Here is a 21,151-nt window from a genome sequence, read left to right as displayed (position 1 = left end):
TGTGATTGGGGCAGTTTGGAGCCAGGTTTAATCTACTTCTGCAGCATTTGTTTGTCTGTTTGTCTGTTTGTTTGTTTGTCTGTCTGTCTGTCTGTTTGTCTGTTTGTTTGTTTGTTTGTCTGTCTGTCTGTTTGTCTGTCTGTCTGTCTGTCTGTCTGTTTGTTTGTCTGTCTGTCTGTTTGTCTGTTTGTTTGTCTGTCTGTCTGTCTGTTTGTTTGTCTGTTTGTCTGTTTGTTTGTTTGTTTGCTTGTTTGTTTCAGCAGCTGTAGGTCAGTCTATTGTCATGTTTCCCTCTGACCAGCACTCTAGAAGACGCCGTATCCGTCGCTGTGGCGTGTCGCCACAGCGAAGGCGGGGTATCCGTCGTAGGCGGCGTAGGCGTTCAGGTCCTGACCCAGAGACGCCGCCGCCTTCAGCTGAGAGGCCACCGCTGCCGCCGCCGCTGGGTTGGCCAGAGCGTAACCTGACGAGCAAACACAAACGGAGTCACAAACGCCAACAAACACCAACCCACGGATGAGGGATCAGCTGATGAGGGATCAGCTGATAGTGGATCAGCGACAGTGGATCAGCTGATGAGGGATCAGCTGATAGTGGGTCTGTTTACGAAACTCAGACTCATAAACAGATCCAGGTCTAATAGAGGGTCTGCACATACCCCCCCCCCCCCCCCCCCCCCCCAAGGCCACGCCCCTCTCAGTCAGACTGAGTGTCTTAAGGCGGCCATACACTGTGCGATTATTTCGATCGTTGCACGCAGCTCCATCTCAAACTATGCGAATCAGTCGTACAGTCAGGCTCACGATTCCTGTTCTCACACTGTACGGACCGACGCTCGTATGCGACCTGACTGCTCACACTGTAGGACCATACACCACAGGACGCACCACATGTTTGAGTGTTGTATCCGGAAATACAACGTTAAAATACCAAGGAATCCGTAAAAGTGCATATAGACGATTGTGCATTGGCGTGAGTCACGAAATGGTAGTGCTAAACAAAACCAACGAGCTGCTTTGGTAATATGTGCCATTATCTGTGAGGAATCAAAAAAGAAGAAAAGACAACGATGTGTTTGGTGCAGGCATTGGTTGTCCAGACGTGGACAGTATGGGCTGTCATCCAGAAACTAGAGGTAAGCTGCAACAGCTAAACTGCACTAGGACAATAGCCAGCTACTGTTAGCTTGTACGCTACTGTACGCGTCTGTGTTGGCGCATGCACAGTGTGAGAATTTGAGGCACATCGGCTTGTGACACTGCTTTGACAGTACGATACACTCACAAGGAGCGAGCAGGATTTCAAACAGCTCCGTTTTCCTTGCGAACACAGGATTGCTGGTCGTGAGGTGGTCGTGAGGTGCTAATTGCTTCTCTTTACCCCATGTACACTGCACCAAGCACGACACACGATTAGAGGCACATCTGGTCCGATCCCAGAAAGAGTCGCACGAGTGAGAAATCATCTCTAAACTCGCACAGTGTAAGGCCGCCTTTAAACCAACCTGCTCAACATGACGGCGCATAGCAGTAAACATATGGAATTATAGAATTAGATTTGTGCCAGTTTCTTGAGCAAGCAATGATAGATTCTGAGCACACAGTTAGAGATTTTGAGCACATAAAAACATATTTTGGGAGCACATCAATTATATTTCAAAAAGAAATTATGCTTGAGCAAACAAAAATCGATATTGTGCTCCATAAATGCGTTTGCATGTTAGTTTTACTCATATTGTTCTCTCACTAATTCTTTCCATGGCGCACAAACAGACCGCTGCGCTCGCTCACTTTCCCCTTCCCTCTCTCACTCAACCTCCCTCTCCCTGCGCGCTCAGGTTGTCGTGTCCGCACGCTCAACTTGACACACACGTTACAATTGTGCCACAAAACCAACCAATCGGAGAGCTTACGGAAGTACACTCTGATTGGCTGTTCGCTCTCCAATTAGCTCGCTAGTTACATTTACCCGAGACAATAATCATAATAATAATAAATACTGACCAAAGTTTGTGTAGAATCAATTCCTCCTCTTCCGATCCATGTCTGTCTCATTGAGCGCTTTATATATATATATATATATATATATATATATATATATATATATATATATATATATATATATATATATATATATATATGTATACAGACCTGATCAAAATCTTCAGACCAGTTGAAAAATAGCTAGAATTGACCTTTTGCACATTTGGATCTTAATGAGGTTTTAAGTAGAGCTACAATATACAAAAGCAAGAAGGGGGAGTGAGACAAAAAGCACTTTGAAAAAGTCATTTATTGAAAACAACAAGTAAACTGAAATAGGCTGTTTATCAGCTGATCAAAAGTTTAAGACCATCGCTCAAAAAATTACAAAAAACTCTCCAAACCAGAACAAAAAATGTTCTCAGTAGGACTCAGTAATGAGTAGCTCCACCGTTCTTGTTAATCACTTCAAAAATTCCTTTGGCCATGCTTGATGCGAGTGTTTCCAGGAGGCTGGTGGGAACATTGCTCCAAGTGGTGAAGATGGCTTCACCAAGGGCATCAGCTGTGTGGAACTGATGGCCATTTTTATAAACTTCCCTTGCCATCCATCCCCAAATGTTCTCTATGGGATTTAAATCAGGGGAACATGCGGGATGGTCCAAAAGAGTGATGTTCTTCTCCCTGAAGAAGTCCTTGGTCAAGCGAGCATTGTGAACTGCAACGTTGTCCTGTTTTTAAACCCAGCTGTTCCCACACAGACCAGGGCCCTCAGTCATGAGGGATGCCCGCTGCAACATCTGCAGGTAACCGGCCGCCGTTTGACCACCCTGCACCACCTGAAGCTCCAGTGTTCCACTGAATGAAAAAGCACCCCAGATCATGATGGACCCCCCTCCACTGTGCCGGGTAGAAAACATCTCAGGTGGGATCTCCTTGTCATGCCAGTAACGTTGGAAGCCATCTGGACCGTCAAGGTTCCATTTTTTCTCATCAGAGAATAAAACTTTTTTCCACCTTTCAGTGTCCCATGTTTGATGCTCCTGGCAAAGTCTAAACGGGCAGTTTTGTGGCGTTGTAGGAGACGAGGTCTTTGAATTGGTTTTTTGTTTTTGAAACCCTTTTCCCGCAGATGCCGTCTGATGGTTATTGCGCTGCAGTCGGCACCAGTAAGGGCCTTCATTTGGGTGGAGGACCGCCCTGTGTCCTGACGGACAGTCAATGGGATCCTCCGGCTCAGCGCAGGTGTCATTTTTTTGGGTCTACCACTTGACTTTTTTGTTCCATAATGCTCAGGATCTGTCCAAAAATGTAGAATGACTGTCTTACTGCGTCCAACCTCAGCAGCAATGGCACGGTGCCAGAGGCCTCGCTTATGCAGCTGGACGATCCGACCACGTTCAAGAAGAGAAAGCTTCTGAGCTTTAGCCATCAGGAGGGCATGACCGTGTGAATGCCCGACAGAAAAGGAGAATTTGGAGCAGATTTTGGCTTTTATAGCCTGTGGTCTTAAACTTTTGATCAGCTGATAAACAGCCTATTTCAGTTTACTTGTTGTTTTCAATAAATGACTTTTTCAAAGTGCTTTTTGTCTCACTCCCCCTTCTTGCTTTTGTATATTGTAGCTCTACTTAAAACCTCATTAAGATCCAAATGTGCAAAAGGTAAATTCTAGCTATTTTTCAACTGGTCTTAAGATTTTGATCAGGTCTGTATATATATATATATATATATATATATATATATATATAAATGTATTCGACTCCTTGCATATATTCTTACAGACATATTATGTACATATATTTCTTCTATATATTTTTTCATATAACTATGGCTGTAGAATCTCAGATTAACTCTTTAGGGAATATTGACAGATTTTTCATGTAAATTTGTGCATTTTTTTGTCATATTTTTGACAATACTTATATTTTTTATTCATACATTGGTGCCTTTTATATTTATTTTATATTTATATATTTATCACTTTCAAATCGCTGTCATGGTGTCCGGCCATGGTGGTGGTGTTGTCCTGTGATTGGCCGGTGGTGTGTGGGGTGTGTGTCAGTGTTTTGTGCAGTGAGCGTTAAGTGCATTGGGTTTACGGACCTTCACATACCTGGGAAGGCCACCGACGCCACTGTGGCCACGCCCACGCCTGCCTCAGCTCCGCCCTCCGTCTGCACGCCCAGCGTCTGCAGCGTGTGCTCAGCCGCGTGCACTTTGGCCTCGTCTACGGCAATGCATAGCTTTGCAGGGGTGAAAGGATGTCTGCAAAGGAGGAGACGCACAGGTTAGCAACAGCAATGGCAACTGCAGGAGGCAACAGCAAAGGCAGGAGGCAACGGCAAAGGCAGGAGGCAATGGCAAAGGCAGGAGGCAACAGCAGGAGGCAACAGCAGGAGGCAACGGCAGGAGGCAACGGCAAAGGCAGGAGGCAACGGCACCAGCAGGAGGTGGCGTGGAACCAGAACCCACGGACAACTAAAACCAGGGCCCAGTCCAAGCTGTAGACGGTACTATGAACTATTTAAGGTTTGGACTGAAGCCTTTAAGGACTGACATCAGAACAGGCCCAGAAGGAGTTCATGCAACAAAAGGGCCCAAAACCTTCAACACGTGTCTGATCATTTTCATTATTACATGGAATAAAAACTTCAGTCTTATTTTGAAAAATGCCTGTAAACGTTCATCGTGAACGAATCGTGAATATGGAACGAATTGAAGGATGAAGTGAAATTGTGTAGCTCACTGTTGAGTTTCAAAAAGAATTTAATTGGTCAAATTATGAAGGGCTATGAGAGTAATATGTTTACAAAATAACTTATTACACTGAATGTAGTATAATTTAAGTTTAAGTATTTTTCTGTTGCAACTTAAGGTGTGGACATGGACTAAGGGTGTAAATAGGAGAAGCAGAAATAAGCCTCCGGCTTCAGCTTCTTCCTTTTTCAGTTACAAAATGTGTTAATTTTATGCTTGTTTGTTTCTTTTTTAATATGTAGGTGTTTTGTTTTGTTGTCTTTTTTATATGTGTGTGTTTTGTATCTTGTATTTAACTGAAATAAACATTCATTCATTCATTCATTCATTCATTCATTCATTCATTCATTCAACCTTTATGAGATTATAGAAATCCATTTGTGTTCATACAGTTGAGTTTGTCCAAACCACGGCCCAAAAGCCAAATACGGACACCGTCCATTTTGAACTGGCCCAAATTGAATTCTAAATATAGAATTCTAAATATATATTACTATGGCCCGCACATTAGTTTAACTCTATTGTACTTTTTAGTTTTAACACTAGGTGGAGCTACTGTCTTGAATAAAACAGTAGCTCCACAAACCAACCGATCAGAAGAGGTTTGCTGACGATGACTGAAGCAGAACTGAAGAGATCAAAGACCGCAGTGAGTGACACGTTGGAAAAATGAATATTTTTTCATGGAACCCTAAGAAGTTTGACCTGCACTGAAACTGTTTGAGTGGTGAAAGAGTTCGACGTTCTGAACGAACATCAGCCTGTCACATCCTGCACTGGTGCTGAGCTGGAGGACAAGCTGAAACTAATGACAGCTAGCCTGATAGCCCAGCAACAGGTTTGTGCTGCGCTAACAAAACATGAGAAATGCCACAGTGTCCAGTTCTGAAGAGACCTGACCCAGACGGTGACTTCATAAAACAGCGCCTCACTAAAGTCATGGTAAGAATGAGCCCACAGAACATACAGGAATTCAACAACGTTAGCCTGTTAGCCGTTAGCCTGTCCACAAATACGGTTGTGTGACGAATTGAAGACTTGTTGACTAACTTAAAACATCAAGCCTAAAATAAAGCTGGTGCTTTTGATTTGTACTCGACTGCATGTGGTGAGAGTGCACATGCTACGGACACCGCACAGCTGTGAAGGTTTTTGCGTGGAGTTGATGATTTTTGAGTTATGGAGCAGCTGCTTGATCTTAGGAGTGTAAAAAGAAAAATGACAGGTCAGAACACTATGAAGCTGTGTCAGAAGCAACTGAACTGATGGGACTTCAATGGGACAAACTGTGGAGGTACAACCGATGGGCTCCAGCAACGACCAGTGAGTGCAAAGGAAGGGCATCTACGGTATAAAAGGCACGAAGGAGCGGAGGTGAGGTTGTTCAAATGCACTGGATCGTCCGCCTAGAAGACCTCTGCGCCACGAAGACCGCTGCACCAAGAAGACCTCTGCGCCAAGAAGACCTCTGCGCCACGAAGACCGCTGCACCAAGAAGACCTCTGCGCCAAGAAGACCTCTGCACCATGAAAACCTCTGCGCCTAGAAGACCTCTGCGCCACAAAGACCTCTGTGCCACGAAGACCTCTGTGCCAAGAAGACCTCTGCGCCAAGAAGACCTCTGCACCACGAAGACCTCTGCACCATGAAAACCTCTGCGCCTAGAAGACCTCTGCGCCACGAAGACCTCTGCGCCAAGAAGACCTCTGTGCCAAGAAGACCTCTGTGCCAAGAAGACCTCTGCACCATGAAGACCTCTGCACCACGAAGACCTCTGCACCATGAAAACCTCTGCGCCTAGAAGACCTCTGCGCCACGAAGACCTATGCGCCTAGAAGACCGCTGCACCAAGAAGACCTCTGCGCCAAGAAGACCTCTGCGCCAAGAAGACCTCTGCACCACGAAGACCTCTGCGCCACGAAAACCTCTGCGCCACGAAGACCTCTGCGCCACGAAGACCTCTGCGCCAAGAAGACCTCTGCGACAAGAAGACCTCTGCACCATGAAGACCTCTGCACCATGAAAACCTCTGCGCCTAGAAGACCTCTGCGTCAAGAAGACCTCTGCACCACGAAGACCTCTGCGCCATGAAGACCTCTGCGCCAAGAAGACCTCTGCACCAAGAAGACCACTGCGCCAAGAAGACCTCTGCACCATGAAAACCTCTGCGCCAAGAAGACCTCTGCACCATGAAGACCTCTGCACCATGAAAACCTCTGCGCCTAGAAGACCTCTGCGCCAAGAAGACCTCTGCGCCAAGAAGACCTCTGCACCATGAAAACCTCTGCGCCAAGAAGACCTCTGCACCATGAAGACCTCTGCACCATGAAAACCTCTGCGCCTAGAAGACCTCTGCGCCACGAAGACCTCTGCGCCAAGAAGATCTCTGCGCCAAGAAGACCTCTATGCCATGAAAACCTCTGCGCCAAGAAGACCTCTGCACCACGAAGGCTTCTGCGCCAAGAAGACCTCGTGCCAAGAAGACCTCTGTGCCAAGAAGACCTCTGCGCCAAGAAGACCTCTGTGCCAAGAAGACTTCTGCACCATGAAAACCTCTGCGCCAAGAAGACCTCTGTGTCAAGAAGACCTCTGCACCACGAAGACCTCTGCACCATGAACACCTCTGCGCCTAGAAGACCTCTGCGTCACAAAGACCTCTGCGCCAAGAAGACCTCTGCGCCAAGAAGACCTCTGCGCCAAGAAGACCCCTGCGCCAAGAAGACCTCTGCACCATGAAAACCTCTGTGCCAAGAAGACCTCTGCACCACGAAGACCTCTGCGCCAAGAAGACCTTGCGCCAAGAAGACCTTGTGCCAAGAAGACCTCTGTGCCAAGAAGACCTCTGCGCCAAGAAGACCTCTGCGCCAAGAAGACTTCTGCACCATGAAAACCTCTGCGCCAAGAAGACCTCTGCGTCAAGAAGACCTCTGCACCATGAAGACCTCTGCACCATGAAAACCTCTGCACCTAGAAGACCTCTGCGCCAAGAAGACCGCTGCGCCAAGAAGACCTCTGCACCATGAAAACCTCTGCGCCAAGAAGACCTCTGCGTCAAGAAGACCTCTGCACCAAGAAGACCTCTGCACCATGAAAACCTCTGTGCCAAGAAGACCTCTGCACCATGAAAACCTCTGCGCCTAGAAGACCTCTGCGCCACGAAGACCTCTGCGCCAAGAAGACCTCTGCGCCAAGAAGACCTCTGCGCCAAGAAGACCTCTGCGCCAAGAAGACCTCTGTGCCAAGAAGACCTCTGCACCAAGAAGACCGCTGCGCCAAGAAGACCTCTGTACCATGAAAACCTCTGCGCCAAGAAGACCTCTGCACCATGAAGACCTCTGCACCATGAAAACCTCTGCGCCTAGAAGACCTCTGCGCCAAGAAGACCTCTGCGCCAAGAAGACCTCTGCACCATGAAAACCTCTGGGCCAAGAAGACCTCTGCCCCACGAAGACCTATGCGCCAAGAAGACCTTGTGCCAAGAAGACCTCTGTGCCAAGAAGACCTCTGCGCCAAGAAGACCTCTGCGCCAAGAAGACTTCTGCACCATGAAAACCTCTGCGCCAAGAAGACCTCTGCGTCAAGAAGACCTCTGCACCACGAGGACCTCTGCACCATGAAAACCTCTGCGCCTAGAAGACCTCTGTGCCAAGAAGACCTCTGCGCCAAGAAGACCCCAGCGCCAAGAAGACCTCTGCACCATGAAAACCTCTGTGCCAAGAAGACCTCTGCACCACAAAGACCTCTGCGCCACGAAGACCTTGTGCCAAGAAGACCTTGTCTCAAGAAGACCTCTGCGCCAAGAAGACTTCTACACCATGAAAACCTCTGCGCCAAGAAGACCTCTGCGTCAAGAAGACCTCTGCACCACGAAGACCTCTGCACCATGAAAACCTCTGCGCCAAGAAGACCTCTGCACCACGAAGACCTCTGCACCATGAAAACCTCTGCGCCTAGAAGACCTCTGCGCCACGAAGACCTCCGCGCCAAGAAGACCTCTGCGCCACGAAGACTTCTGCACCATGAAAACCTCTGCGCCTAGAAGACCTCTGCGCCACGAAGACCTCTGCGCCAAGAAGACCTCTGTGCCAAGAAGACCTCTGCACCAAGAAGACCGCTGCGCCAAGAAGACCTCTGCACCATGAAAACCTCTGCGCCAAGAAGACCTCTGCACCATGAAGACCTCTGCACCATGAAAACCTCTGCGCCTGGAAGACCTCTGCGCCAAGAAGACCTCTGCACCATGAAAACCTCTGGGCCAAGAAGACCTCTGCCCCACGAAGACCTCTGCGCCAAGAAGACCTCTGTGCCAAGAAGACCTCTGCGCCAAGAAGACCTCTGCACCAAGAAGACCGCTGCGCCAAGAAGACCTCTGCACCATGAAAACCTCTGCGCCAAGAAGACCTCTGCGCCAAGAAGACCTCTGCACCATGAAAACCTCTGGGCCAAGAAGACCTCTGCCCCACGAAGACCTCTGTGCCAAGAAGACCTCTGTGCCAAGAAGACCTCTGCGCCAAGAAGACCTCTGCACCAAGAAGACCGCTGCGCCATGAAGACCTCTGCACCATGAAAACCTCTGCACCATGAAAACCTCTGGGCCAAGAAGACCTCTGCCCCACGAAGACCTCTGCGCCAAGAAGACCTTGTGCCAAGAAGACCTCTGTGCCAAGAAGACCTCTGCGCCAAGAAGACTTCTGCACCATGAAAACCTCTGCGCCAAGAAGACCTCTGCGTCAAGAAGACCTCTGCACCACGAAGACCTCTGCACTATGAAAACCTCTGCGCCTAGAAGACCTCTGCGCCAAGAAGACCCCTGCGCCAAGAAGACCTCTGCACCATGAAAACCTCTGTGCCAAGAAGACCTCTGCACCACGAAGACCTCTGCGCCACGAAGACCTTGTGCCAAGAAGACCTTGTGTCAAGAAGACCTCTGCACCATGAAAACCTCTGCGCCAAGAAGACCTCTGCGTCAAGAAGACCTCTGCACCACGAAGACCTCTGCACCATGAAAACCTCTGCGCCTAGAAGACCTCTGCGCCACGAAGACCTCCGCGCCACGAAGACTTCTGCACCATGAAAACCTCTGCGCCTAGAAGACCTCTGCGCCACGAAGACCTCTGCGCCAAGAAGACCTCTGCGCCAAGAAGACCTCTGCACCAAGAAGACCGCTGCGCCAAAAAGACCTCTGCACCATGAAAACCTCTGCGCCAAGAAGACCTCTGCACCATGAAGACCTCTGCACCATGAAGACCTCTGCACCATGAAAACCTCTGCGCCTAGAAGACCTCTGCGCCAAGAAGACCTCTGCGCCAAGAAGACCTCTGCACCATGAAAACCTCTGGGCCAAGAAGACCTCTGCCCCACGAAGACCTCTGCGCCAAGAAGACCTTGTGCCAAGAAGACCTTGTGCCAAGAAGACCTCTGTGCCAAGAAGACCTCTGCGCCAAGAAGACCTCTGCGCCAAGAAGACTTCTGCACCATGAAAACCTCTGCGCCAAGAAGACCTCTGCGTCAAGAAGACCTCTGCACCACGAAGACCTCTGCACCATGAAAACCTCTGCGCCTAGAAGACCTCTGCACCACGAAGACCTCTGCGCCAAGAAGACCCCTGCGCCAAGAAGACCTCTGCACCATGAAAACCTCTGTGCCAAGAAGACCTCTGCACCACGAAGACCTCTGCGCCACGAAGACCTTGTGCCAAGAAGACCTTGTGTCAAGAAGACCTCTGTGCCAAGAAGACCTCTGCGCCAAGAAGACTTCTGCACCATGAAAACCTCTGCGCCAAGAAGACCTCTGTGTCAAGAAGACCTCTGCACCACGAAGACCTCTGCACCATGAAAACCTCTGCGCCAAGAAGACCTCTGCACCACAAAGACCTCTGCACCATGAAAACCTCTGCACCTAGAAGACCTCTGCGCCAAGAAGACCTCTGCGCCAAGAAGACCTCTGCGCCACGAAGACTTCTGCACCATGAAAACCTCTGCGCCAAGAAGACCTCAGCGCCAAGAAGACCTCTGCACTATGAAAACCTCTGTGCCAAGAAGACCTCTGCGCCAAGAAGACCTCTGCGCCAAGAAGACCTCTGCACCATGAAAACCTCTGTGCCAAGAAGACGTCTGCACCACGAAGACCTCTGCGCCAAGACGACCTTGTGCCAAGTAGACCTCTGTGCCAAGAAGACTTCTGCACCATGAAAACCTCTGCGCCAAGAAGACCTCTGCGTCAAGAAGACCTCTGCGCCAACACCGTCCAGCCTGGACATGTGATGAACACTGCTGTGAAAACGGTCACCAGAGTTCATTGGGGACCGACTCCACCAGTCCCTAGGCACTGGTAAAGGGGTGGCTCCGTGCTGCAGCGGGTTTACTCCCTGAGATCAAATATGGATACGTTTTTGGCAGAGAAGGGCCAACTTGTTCAAGAGCTCAGTGACCTATGACTGGAAGACCGGGTTCTGTTGCAGATCTCAGGGATCCCCTTAACACACTGAACAGGAGATTCCACGGCAAAGAGCAGCTGGTGCCACAACTGTATGCACACAGCAACGCATTCTGCACAAAGCTCCGCCTCTTTGAGTCACAACTTCACAACTTCAATGTAGTGGACTTCCCCACGCTGTCCAAACTCAAATTCGCACATCCAAAGGCTGCTAAAATGGGAGAACACGTGTCTGTGATCTTGTCTCATTACAGAATTCAGTCGACGCTTCAGAGTTTTCTATCACTGAGAAGGAAATCACACTGTTTATGACCCTGTTTACGATGAACGCAGAAGAAGTCTGCGAGTAGAACATCTGGAAACGCAGTGGGATGAGTCTGTGAAGAGTCAACATCAGCGTCCGTCCAACCTGACGCCTGCAGGAGTCTATGGGTCTGATGGACTAAAGGTCAGAACCAGGTCCAAACGGATCTACTAACAGGACAGAACCGGGTCCAAACGGATCTACTAACAGGACAGAACCGGGTCCAAACGGATCTACTAAAAGGACAGAGCCGAGTCCAAACGGATCTACTAACAGGACAGAACCGGGTCCAAACGGATCTACTAACAGGACAGAACCGAGTCCAAACGGATCTACTAACAGGACAGAACTGGGTCCAAACGGATCTACTAAAAGGACAGAGCCGAGTCCAAACGGATCTACTAACAGGACAGAACCGGGTCCAAACGGATCTACTAACAGGACAGAACCGAGTCCAAACGGATCTACTAACAGGACAGAACTGGGTCCAAACGGATCTACTAACAGGACAGAACCGGGTCCAAACGGATCTACTAATAGGACGCACCGACGGAGCGTCTCTGAACTGGACCAGAGAACTGGTCCAACCCACTGAAGGAGTTTGTCCTGATGAATGTGAAATGTGGGCGTTTGTGGCAGAAGGATAATACAGGAGGATCATGTGACTAAACCTGAACCTGGTTCCAGTGGTGGATTCTGGGTCTGTATGGATCTGGTCTGAACTTGAACAGCTCCGCCCTAAACTGGCTGAGGAGGTGGGGCTTAGGCCCAACCAAAGGCAACACCCACAACTGTTTTCCTGGGCTGTTTTCCCTTAAGTTCAGTCACTTAAAGCTGTGATGGGCTGTTTTCCCTTAAACATACCTTAGAGGGGAGGCAGAACACCTCAGTACCTCCACTGACAGACCCAGTCCTTCCCATGTTTATCTGTATGTGGTCCTCAGGTCTAAAGGTTTGGACCCCCTGGTCCAGATCACATGATCTTTGGGTGCAGATGTTAGCGGTGTAGGCGGGGCTTACACGTTGGGGTACTGATTGGCCAGAGCTGGAATGGTGACCTTATAGAGGAAGAGCTGGCGCTGGTCCGGTCCAATGGCAGAGTGGAGCTGGTACACAGGAGGACCCCAGGAGTTCTTCTGACACAGCTCCTCCAGAACCTGCAGAACCAGAACAGAACCAACATGAACAGAACCTGCACAACCAGAACCAGAACCAACAGAACCAGAACCAACATGAACAGAACCAACAGAACCAGAACCAACATGAACAGAACCTGTAGCACCAGAACCAGAACCAACATGAACAGAACCAGAGGAACATGAAAGAACACTGAACCTGTGTGTGTGTGTGTCAGTTGTGTGTGTGTGTGTGTGTGTGTGTTTCTCAGTTGTGTGTGTGTGTCTCAGGCGTGTGTGTGTGTATGTGTGTGTATTTCTCGTGTGTGTGTGTGTATTTCTCAGGTGTGTGTGTATGTGTGTGTATTCCTCGTGTGTGTGTGTATTTCTCAGGTGTGTGTGTATGTGTGTGTATTTCTCAGGTGTGTGTGTGTCTCAGGTGTGTGTGTGTATGTGTGTGTATTTCTCAGGTATGTGTGTGTGTGTCTCAGGTGTGTGTGTATGTGTGTGTGTGTATTTCTCAGTTGTGTGTGTGTGTCTCAGGTGTGTGTGTGTATTTCTCAGTTGTGTGTGTCTCTCAGGTGTGTGTGTGTATTTCTCAGTTGTGTGTGTCTCAGGTGTGTGTGTGTATTTTTCAGTTGTGTGTGTGTGTGTCAGTTGTGTGTGTGTGTGTCTCAGGTGTGTGTTTGTGTCTCAGGTGTGTGTATGTGTGTGTGTGTGTATGTGTCTCAGGTGTGTGTCTCAGTTGTGTGTGTGTGTGTGTGTATTTCTCAGGTATGTGTGTATGTGTGTGTGTGTATTTTTCAGTTGTGTGTGTGTGTCAGTTGTGTGTGTCTCAGGTGTGTGTATGTGTCTCAGGTGTGTGTCTCAGTTGTGTGTGTGTATTTCTCAGGTATGTTTGTGTGTGACTCAGGTGTGTGTCAGGTGTATGTGGGTGTGGTTACCTGCGTGGCCGGCTTCAGCCCCGCCCCCTTCATGCTCATTGGTCCAGGGGTCATGGGGGTCAGCTCCATCCCCGGCAGCAGGTCGTACAGTTTCTCTGCCTCCTGTTTATCTGCCTTCAGACTGTAAGAGGCACCGGCTCCGCCCCCTCTGCCCAAGGCTCCGCCCCCGGCGTTGTAGGCCAGGTAGCCCCGCCCTCCCAGCCCCCGCACCCCCGCAGCCCCTACAGGTACAGTCATGTAAACTTCTACAGGAGACCGAAAAGGCAGTGACATCAATCAAATCAATGGAACCAATCAGAGACAAGAATCACACAATCAGTCAATCACAGACAACAGTGGTGGTCGCCACGGTAACGAGACTCCCATCAGAGAGTCCGACGGTTACCAGTGAGCGAGCGAATGCTGAGGTTCACCCTGGTTTGGATCGAGTTCTGGAACGCAAAAACATCTAGATCCGAAAAAGACGCAAAAAGACGCAAAAGAACAAAAAACATGCAAAAGGATGAAAAAGACACAAAAGGACGAAAAAGACGCAAAAGGTGCAAAAGGACGAAATAGACGCAAACGGATGAAAAAGATGCAAAAGGACATAAAAGACGCAAAAGGATGAAAAAAACGCAAAAGATGTAAAAGGACGAAAAAGACGCAAAAGGACGAAAAAGACGCAAAAGGACGAAAAAGACGCAAAAGGACGAAAAAGACGCAAAAGATGTAAAAGGACGAAAAAGACGCAAAAGGACGAAAAAGACGCAAAAGATGCAAAAGGACGAAATAGACGCAAACGGATGAAAAAGACGCAAAAGGACATAAAAGACGCAAAAGGACGAAAAAAACGCAAAAGATGTAAAAGGACGAAATAGACACAAAAGAACGAAAAAGACACAAAAGGACGAAAAAGACGCAAAAGGACGAAAAAGACGCAAAAGATGTAAAAGGACGAAAAAGACGCAAAAGGACAAAAAAGACGCAAAACATGCAAAAGGACGAAATAGACGCAAAAGGATGAAAAAGACGCAAAAGGACGAAAAAGACGCAAAAGGACGAAAAGACGTAATAGGACAAAAGAGACGTAAAAGGACAAAAAAGGATGAAAAAGACGCAAACGGACAAAAGAGATGCAAAAGGATGAAAAAGGACGAAAAAGACACAGAAGACGCAAAAGGACAAAAGAGACGCAAAAGAGACGCAAAAGGACGAAAAAGGACGCATAAGGATGAAAAAGAGGCAAAAGACGCAAAAGGACAAAAAAGATGCAAAAGGACGAAAAAGATGCAAAAGGACGAAAAAGATGAAAAAGACGAAAAAGACGTAAAAGGACAAAAGAGACGTAAAAGAACAAAAAAGGATGAAAAAGACGCAAAAGGACAAAAGAGATGCAAAAAGGACAAAAGAGATGCAAAAAGGATGAAAAAGGCACAAAAGACACAAAAGGACAAAAGGATGCAAAAGGACAAAAAAGGATGAAAAAGGACGCATAAGGATGAAAAAGACGCAAAAGGATGAAAAAGAGGCGAAAGACGCAAAAGGACAAAAAAGACACAAAAGGCGCAAAAGGACAAAAGAGATGCAAAAAGGACGAAAAAGACACAAAAGACGCAAAAGGACGAAAAAGACACAAAAGACGCAAAAGGACGAAAAAAAGACACAAAAGACACAAAAGGACAAAAGAGACGCAAAAGGATGCAAAAGGACAAAAAAGGATGAAAAAGGACGCATAAGGATGAAAAAGGACGCATAAGGATGAAAAAGACGCAAAAGGACGAAAAAGAGGCGAAAGACGCAAAAGGACAAAAAAGACACAAAAGACGCAAAAGGACAAAAGAGATGCAAAAAGGACGAAAAAGACACAAAAGACGCAAAAGGACGAAAAAGACACAAAAGACGCAAAAGGACAAAAGAGACACAAAAGGATGCAAAAGGACAAAAAAGGATGCAAAAGGACGCATAAGGATGAAAAAGACGCAAAAGGACGAAAAAGAGGTGAAAGACGCAAAAGGACAAAAAAGACACAAAAGACGCAAAAGGACAAAAGAGATGCAAAAAGGACGAAAAAGACACAAAAGACGCAAAAGGACGACAAAAGACACAAAAGACGCAAAAGGACGAAAAAGACACAAAAGACACAAAAGGACAAAAGAGACGCAAAAGGATGCAAAAGGACAAAAAAGGATGAAAAAGGACGCATAAGGATGAAAAAGGACGCATAAGGATGAAAAAGACGCAAAAGGACGAAAAAGAGGCGAAAGACGCAAAAGGACAAAAAAGACGCAAAAGGATGAAAAAGGATGAAAAAGGATGAAAAAGGACGAAAAACACAAAACAAAATGAAAACAACAGAAAAGAACCAACAGGAAACTAACGGCAAGGAATATGGAACAACAAAAACAATGCAAAACATGTAACAACATAAATCACGTAACGAGATAAAACAAGTGACAACGTAAATGCTGTAACGGCGTAAAACATGTAATGGCGTAAAATATATAACGACATAAAACACATAATGTAAAACATGTAACGTCGTAAAACACATTAAGTCGTAAAACACAAAGTCGTAAAACATGTAATGGTATAAAATATACAATGACGTAAAACACGTGACGTAAAACATGTAACGTCGTAAAATACGTAATGACGTAAAATGTAATGGTGCAAAATATATAACGACGTAAAACATGTAGCGTAAAACATGTAACGTCGTAAAACATGTAATGATGTAAAATACGTAATGGTGTAAAACACGTAACGACATAAAACATGTAACGTAATAAAATGACAAACTATGTCAGAGGATGAAATTGGTGTAAAGGTTGTGTTGGCATACGTCGTGCGACACGTCTGATGGTTTGAAGGCGTTTGAGTGAATCAGTTGTCATGTGACTGATGGAAGCAGGTTCTGATTGGTGCAATCCAGAACACGGTTCAAACCAGGGTCACGGCTTCCACAGGTGTGCGGCGCAGAAGGGGGCGTGGCTGATTGGGCGGGGACAGATTTGGCGTCGATGCATCTGATTGCAGTTTGATTTGAAACAGGAGCTCAGATCCACTAGCCCCACCCACCCAGTGAAGGCTCCACCCACCCCCTGAGCCCAATGTGAGCCCAATGTGAGCCCACGCTGGTGTGTTTTTAAATCATGCACGTGCTCAGAGCGTACTCACCTCTGACAGACGGCGTCCTGATCAGGCCACGCCCCCCGACGTGAGCTTTGGCTGCCGGGAAGCGGAACTGCCCCGGAATGGCAGCGTAGGCCTGGGGGGCGTAGAAGACAGGGGCGCCCAGGTACGCCGCCGATGGGTCGTACACCTGGAGGAGGGGGCGGAGCCACCGAAGGTTAATTCACACAGAAAAAACAGCACCTGAACGCACCACAGTGATCAGAGCTCTAACAGGACAGAGTATGTACACAAGTATGCGGAGTACACACATGAGGCTTTGGATGGAGTACTGTTATTTCACAGGAGTATTTTCATGGTGTATTAGTACTTTTATTCAAGTAAACGTCTGAAGGAACCCTGTTGTGTTGTGGCTGTGGTACGTTCAGGGTCCTACCTATCCAACCCTGTTGTGTTGTAGATGTGGAGGGTGTGGTGCATTCAGGGTCCTACCTGTCCCAGGGTGTAGGTGGGGTAGTCGGCCTGCAGCAGCGCCCCCCCCCGCCCCCCCGTCCCCCTGGTGTAGCGGACATAGCTGTCTTTGTCCACCGGTTTGGCCAGCGTCACCTCAATGGGAGAACCGTCCAGAACCTGTAACCCCCCCCGCCCCCAGCAGGAAAAGCAACGTTAGCCACGGAGTTCCTCAAGGCCGGGTCCTTGGACCGTTAGCATTAGAAATAAGAACGGACCGTGACCTCTGACCTTTCCATTGAGGCCGTTCATGGCGTTGATGGCGTCCTCCCTCTGGGTGAAATGGACAAAGGCGTAGTCTCGGATCTTCTTCACCCGTTCCACCGCCCCTGAAATCAAACATCTACCGTTAACGCAGACTGTCCGGCGTTAACACTGGCTGTCCGGCGTTAACACTGGCTGTCCGGCATTAACACTGGCTGTCCGGCATTAACGCAGGCCGTCCGGCGCTAACGCAGGCTGTCCGGTGCTAACGCAGGCTGTCCGGCGTTAACGCAGGCTGTCCGGCGCTAACGCAGGCTGTCCGGCGTTAACGCAGGCTGTCCGGCGTTAACACTGGCTGTCCGGCGCTAACACTGGCTGTCCGGCATTAACGCAGGCTGTCCGGTGTTAACGCAGGGCTAACACTGGTTGTCCGGCGTTAACACTGGCTGTCCGGCGCTAACACTGGCTGTCCGGCATTAACACTGGCTGTCCGGTGTTAACGCAGGCCGTCCGGCGCTAACGCAGGCTGTCCGGCGTTAACGCAGGCTGTCCGGCGCTAACGCAGGCTGTCCGGCGTTAACGCAGGCTGTCCGGCGTTAACACTGGCTGTCCGGCGCTAACACTGGCTGTCCGGCGTTAATGCAGGCTGTCCGGTGTTAACGCCGGGCTAACACTGGTTGTCCGGCGTTAACACTGGCTGTCCGGCGCTAACGCAGGCTGTCCGGCGTTAACACTGGCTGTCCAGCGTTAACACTGGCTGTCCGGCGCTAACGCAGGTCCATGCATTTGACGACGTCACTTCCGAACTTTACTATTTTTAATTGCTTTTACATGTGCAGACATAAAAGAACTAAATTAATCAGATTAACTCGTGTACATGCATGAAGACATCGGAGTATTGCGGACAAATCTACATATGTTAATCCAGTTTCTCATAATGCAATAACTGCCGTTATCAGATTATCCTGTTTACATGATCACTGGAATATTCCGATAACTCCAGAAATTGGATAATGATGGGAGTATTGGTGTGGATGTGAACGGGTTCAGTGTTGTAGAAGATGACGGTGTTTCCACGGTAACCACAGAGCCTCTGAACGTCCAAATATGGTCATATCTGCAGACCATGGACAGATCAGTAACTGTATTTGACACAAGTATTGACATGGATTCAGTGGTTTAGTGGATCAACAGGAATTAAACAGTTCGGTGGGCAGTGGGGCCTGGTGCGTTCAGGTACCTGCTTTGAGGCTGTTTTGGTGTGTTGCGTTCAGGTACCTGCTTTGAGGCTGTTTGGGTGGCGTGGTGCATTCAGGTACCTGTTTTGAGGCTGTTTGGGTGGCGTGGTGCGTTCAGGTACCTGCTTTGGGGCTGTTTTGGCGCTGTGGTGCGTTCAGGTACCTGCTTTGGGGCTGTGGTACATTCAGGTACCTGCTTTGGGGCTGTGGTACATTCAGGTACCTGCTTTGGGGCTGTGGTACATTCAGGTACCTGCTTTGAGGCTGTTTTGGTGGCGTGGTGCGTTCAGGTACCTGCTTTGGGGGCTGTAGGGCATTCAGGTACCTGCTTTGAGGCTGTGGTGCGTTCAGGTACCTGCTTTGGGGCTGTGGTGCGTTCAGGTACCTGCTTTGAGGCTGTTGAACTCCTTCTCGATGGTCTCCTCGGTGGTCTGCAGCATCAGGTTCCTCACGTACAGGATCTTGACGGTTGCCATGGTATCCTCGTCAACCTCCACCTCAGGCTCCGCCCAGTCCACAGCGATAGCGTGACCCCACAGCTGGATGCGACCTGATGCACACAGGTCAAAGGTCAACATGTGGACGGTCACATGATAAACCATAGAGATGAAAACCATGAACCCTGAGTGGACCCAGGTGGACCTGAGTGGACCCGGGTGGACCTGAGTGGACCTGAGGGGACCCAGATGGACCTGAGTGGACCCGGGTGGACCTGAGTGGACCTGAGGGGACCAAGATGGACCTGAGTGGATCCGGGTGGACCTGAGGTGACCCAGGTGGACCTGAGTGGACCCAGGTAGACCTGAGTGGACCTGGGTGTACCTGAGGGGACCTAGGTGGACCTGATTCGACCTGAGTGGACCCAGGTGGACCCGGGCAGACCTGAGTGGACCTGAGTGGACCCAGGTGGACCTGAGTGGACCCTGTCCCCCAGCTAATCAGCTAGCCCCTAATGCACACATAGGAACTGTTAGCATGCTAATCACCTAGCTCCTAATGAACACATAGGAACTGTTAGCATGCTAATCAGCTAGCCCTTAATGCACACATAGGAACTGTTAGCATGCTAATCACCTAGCTCCTAATGAACACATAGGAACTGTTAGCATGCTAATCAGCTAGCCCTTAATGCACACATAGGAACTGTTAGCATGCTAATCACCTAGCTCCTAATGAACACATAGGAACTGTTAGCATGCTAATCAGCTAGCCCTTAATGCACACATAGGAACTGTTAGCCAAAGTCTGTACTGAGCATGTGCAGATCTACTGTTTATCTCCTCTTTATCCGTTTGACCTTTGACCCCACACCATTGAGACCTCAGCGGTTCCAGCACATCGCAGAAGTAAAGACAACATCATAAAACATGTCAGAGTCTGGTTCTGACTTCAGGGCTGTGTCATCATCAGCCAATCAGAGTCACTGGGTCATCGGCCAATGAAGGAGGGGTGGGGGTGGGGCATGATGTTCCAGTCCTTTCCCACTCTGAACACTTTTAAACACCCAATGCATCATTTCCTCCATGTTTTCAGTGTCTCCATCTACGTTTTACTGCAGGATTTCAAAGCCTGTAGGATCTTTTCGATAATGGGATAATAAAGCAGTTCAAGTCGGTAAAGTGTCATAGATAAACCTTTTATGGCTCAGCGTTTGTGCAACAGCGAAGCCTTGAAAGAGTGAAGTTTGTCCTCTGACTATCATCGAACAGGACGTTTAGTTTCACTGTCATCAAAGTGTTTACGAAGCCAAAACCACGTCCGACTAAAACCACAGAAAACAGGGCCGTCAAACTCATTCTAGTTCAGTTCCACATTCAGCCTAATATGGCATAAAGTGAGTCGGACCAGTACAATAATAGAAATAATAGGAGAATAAGAACTTTTGAGTGAAAAAATGTCAATTCCTAATGAAAATATTTACATCTACGAATTGTACTCGAACAACTATGAACAACCTGCAAATTCTTCAGAAAAATAAGTGGAACGTTAACAATATTAGGCCTTAGTTTGTTATTTATACAAGTGAATCTCAATTTACAGATCACAGTGGATCTACAAATACACAAAACATTCAATAACGGAGATTATTATTAAAATTACACACACATCTCTGAAGAGATTTTAGGTTATTCACATTTTTTTTGAAGGCTAGTCTATAAATGTAAATATTCTTGTGTAAAGTAACTTTTTTACACTAAAAAATAAGAGAAAAATTTACAGTTTTCATTATTTATAGTTTATTATGGTAGTATTTTACTGGTCTGACCCACTTTAGATTGAATTGACCTAAAATGATTTTAATATCCTTGACTGTTCATGTCTTCACTGTAATGTCTGCATTTCACACATTCATCCCAGGGCCGGATTGAACCCTTTGGGGGGCCAGATTTGGCCCCTGGGCCATATGTTTGACACCTAAAACATCAGCCCTGTGGGGTTCCTCAAGGCTCCACCCTCAGCCCTGTGGGGTTCCTCAAGGCTCCACCCTCAGCCCTGTGGGGTTCCCCAAGGCTCCACCCTCGGCCCTGTGGGGTTCCCCAAGCTC

At 48.2% G+C, this 21,151-nt stretch overlaps 1 protein-coding gene across 1 annotated transcript; it reads right to left on the bottom strand.

The window, feature by feature from the left end:
- Window positions 1-305: 305 nt before the first annotated feature.
- a1cf (apobec1 complementation factor) lies at window positions 306-19,156 on the bottom strand (the record flags this gene model as incomplete). The annotated part of the gene is made up of 8 exons (XM_030130746.1): window positions 306-463; window positions 4,099-4,250; window positions 12,502-12,638; window positions 13,541-13,785; window positions 16,700-16,844; window positions 17,147-17,284; window positions 17,396-17,493; window positions 18,992-19,156. Coding segments are annotated over 8 exons (1,238 nt in total), but the record flags the coding sequence as incomplete, so codon positions are not given.
- Between the last annotated feature and the right edge of the window lie 1,995 nt (window positions 19,157-21,151).

The sequence above is a fragment of the Sphaeramia orbicularis genome, unplaced genomic scaffold (assembly GCF_902148855.1).
Source record: "Sphaeramia orbicularis unplaced genomic scaffold, fSphaOr1.1, whole genome shotgun sequence".
Lineage (NCBI taxonomy): Eukaryota > Metazoa > Chordata > Actinopteri > Kurtiformes > Apogonidae > Sphaeramia > Sphaeramia orbicularis.
The sequence above is the reverse complement of the archived record's forward strand: the minus strand, read 5'-3'. Positions and strand labels throughout refer to the sequence as shown.